This window comes from Clupea harengus, chromosome 18, assembly GCF_900700415.2.
Source record: "Clupea harengus chromosome 18, Ch_v2.0.2, whole genome shotgun sequence".
NCBI classification, from domain to species: domain Eukaryota; kingdom Metazoa; phylum Chordata; class Actinopteri; order Clupeiformes; family Clupeidae; genus Clupea; species Clupea harengus.
Window position 1 is genome coordinate 13,539,106 of NC_045169.1, and position 2,500 is coordinate 13,541,605.

The 2,500-nt window shown below is 43.5% G+C and overlaps 1 protein-coding gene across 1 annotated transcript in view; it reads left to right on the top strand.

Moving 5' to 3' along the window:
• Positions 1-2,228, top strand: part of LOC116224752 — a 3,275-nt gene extending 1,047 nt beyond the window's left edge. The window contains exons 2-6 of the mRNA XM_031585553.2: positions 1-297; positions 565-604; positions 1,029-1,154; positions 1,396-1,430; positions 2,009-2,228. The exon at positions 1-297 is cut by the window's left edge and continues 140 nt beyond it. Of these exons, the coding sequence (XP_031441413.1) occupies positions 1-297; positions 565-604; positions 1,029-1,154; positions 1,396-1,430; positions 2,009-2,152 (642 nt within the window). The 3' untranslated portion in view covers positions 2,153-2,228. The remainder of the gene's footprint in view (positions 298-564; positions 605-1,028; positions 1,155-1,395; positions 1,431-2,008) is intronic.
• The last annotated feature ends 272 nt before the right edge of the window (positions 2,229-2,500 follow it).

Sequence of the window (2,500 nt, forward strand, 5' to 3'; positions counted from 1 at the left end):
CAGTCAGCTCCAGTCTCCATCCTTAGTATTCACTGTCGGACTGTTACTGTCAACCGTCAGAGAAACGAGACATACCGTCTTCAGCACCTCAATGGATTTAATAGCAAACACATGAACGGAACTATGAACAACACGACCTCTACGTTAGAGATTAGAGATGTGAATGTGTCTGACTCTGGGCTTTACTACTGTCGCACACAGCCAAAGGAACACATGATCTATCACAATGCAACCTACTTAACCATCACAGGTAACCATCACCTATCTTTCTATCACCATCTTTCTATTTCTGCATCTGTGTGTGAGTGTGTGTGTGTCTGAGTGTGAGTGTGCGTAAGTGTGTGTGTGTTTGAGTTTGTGTTTGAGTGTGAGTGTGAGTGTGAGTGTGAGTGTGAGTGTGAGTGTGTGTGTGTGTGTGTGTCTGGGTGTGTGTGTGAGTGTGAGTGTGTGTGTCTGAGTGTGTTTAAGTGTGTGTGTGTGTGTGTGTGTTTGAGTATATCTAGGTATTTGGATTCAGTGATAGAAATCATACAAATCTGTGTGTTTCTGCTCCAGCTTCTGTAGATGAGGTTGAGCCCCGAGCCCTCAGAGACAGTAGAGGATGGTATGTGTGTGTTGTGTCATTCAACACATTCAATTATGTCCTAATAATGTTCAATAATCTTCAAAAATTTAGATATCCTTCATTTCAATATCCCGTAATTCACTTTTACGTAAAGTATTATTTGACTACAATGTGACAAGTCCTCATCTGAAATCTCATATTTTATCCACTGCAGCTGCATGAGTGTGTTTTGTGTTCCTGCAGGGCAGTTCTGCGGTGGGATGTGTAGCTGCATGAATGTGTTTTGTGTTCCTCAGGGCAGTTCTGCAGTGGGGTGTGTGTAGCTGCATGAATGTGTTTTGTGTTCCTCAGGGCAGTTCTGCAGTGGGGTGTGTGTAGCTGCATGAGTGTGTTTTGTGTTCCTGCAGGGCAGTTCTGCAGTGGGGTGTGTGTAGCTGCATGAGTGTGTTTTGTGTTCCAGCAGGGCAGTTCTGCAGTGGGGTGTGTGTAGCTGTGGTTCTGGTTCTTGGGGTTCTCAGTGCTGTTCTCAATCTGGTGCTTTTCATCGTCATCCTGACCAAACGCAGAGCTGCACTCAGACAGAACACAGGTTTGGGTTTTAGGTTCTAAGTCCAGTAAACCTAAACTGTGGGGTGTCTCTAAATATGTCTCTGAAATACACCCGTTAGCAAGCAAGATCTCGGTTCTCTCAGTGCCAGTTGTGCTGTTGTTGGTTCTTGCAAGGCAAGGCTGCTGGCTGTTAACTAGTTAGTCAGATACTTTTAGACACCTCCATAATGCGGCCTTAATGCTAATAATTCAAACTCATCTTTCCTTGTTTCCCTATTCAGATCCTGGTAATCTAACAGCGTCTCCACCTGAGCAGGTGAGTGGGATTAGCCCAGTGAGGGATTATGTGTTTGGCTGCCTGGCTCCCTGACTGACTGGCTGGCTCTGTTCTCCTTTAAGTAGCTTTTAAAATGGCTGTGTCGTCATTGGAATATTACCTTTATCATTAATATTTGTTGTAGTTGCTCGTAGTTTTTAGTGCTTTACATCTTTCTTTGATGTTGACGGTGTTGACAGAAAGCTGCCACAGACTGGTCTGGCAGACTTCATATAATTCACACAGCAGATTAATGGATCTTTTGGTCTATGAGACCTTACAAATTCTAATGCACATATCTTAGTATTTCCAAGTGTTTTAGAAATCCATCTCTATATGAATGTGACAACAGCATCGTCTCATCTTTTACTTTCAGCATCCGCCCATCTCCTAGTTACTGCATCCTTCCATCTCTTACTTACAGCATCCACCTATCTCCTAGCTACTGCATCCTCTCGTCTCCTAGCTAGAGCATCCTAGCGTCTCCTAGCTATAGCATCCTCTCTTCTCTTAGGTGCAGCATTCTCTGGTCTCTTAGTTCCATCTGTTGATCAGTCTCCTGTGTTGCTGTTTTTCAGGAGTCAGACGTGTTGAAGTACTCAGCTCTAAGCTTCACTGAGGGGGAGAAGAGAAGGAGGACCCTCCACAGAGAAAGCACAGATACATGTGTCTTATATTTTGCTACAAGATTAACACCAAAACTAGACAATAAGTTGCATTGATGCTGTTGTATTTTACTGCTATACACTGTTCTGAATTACATTACTGTGTTCTGGTTCAGTCAAACTTGTATTTTTAACCAGCAATCAAATACATTGTGCTTCCAATATTTGGTGTACGGATAAATGTCTCTGTTTTCACTGATTCCACCTCTCAGTTGTTTGAAAACCAAAACTTGCAGCCCTGAAGTGCAGATGCAGCATAGAAACAAAAACAAAAAGCTGTGGTCCTGAGGTGCGCATGCCACATCCAAACTGACAGAATCTCAATGAGCACGCTTAAGTTTGAAGAAGGGACCGGAGAGTTGAAGTCAGGTTTCTGTAGTTTATTTTCGGCGTGGAGACCCCCTC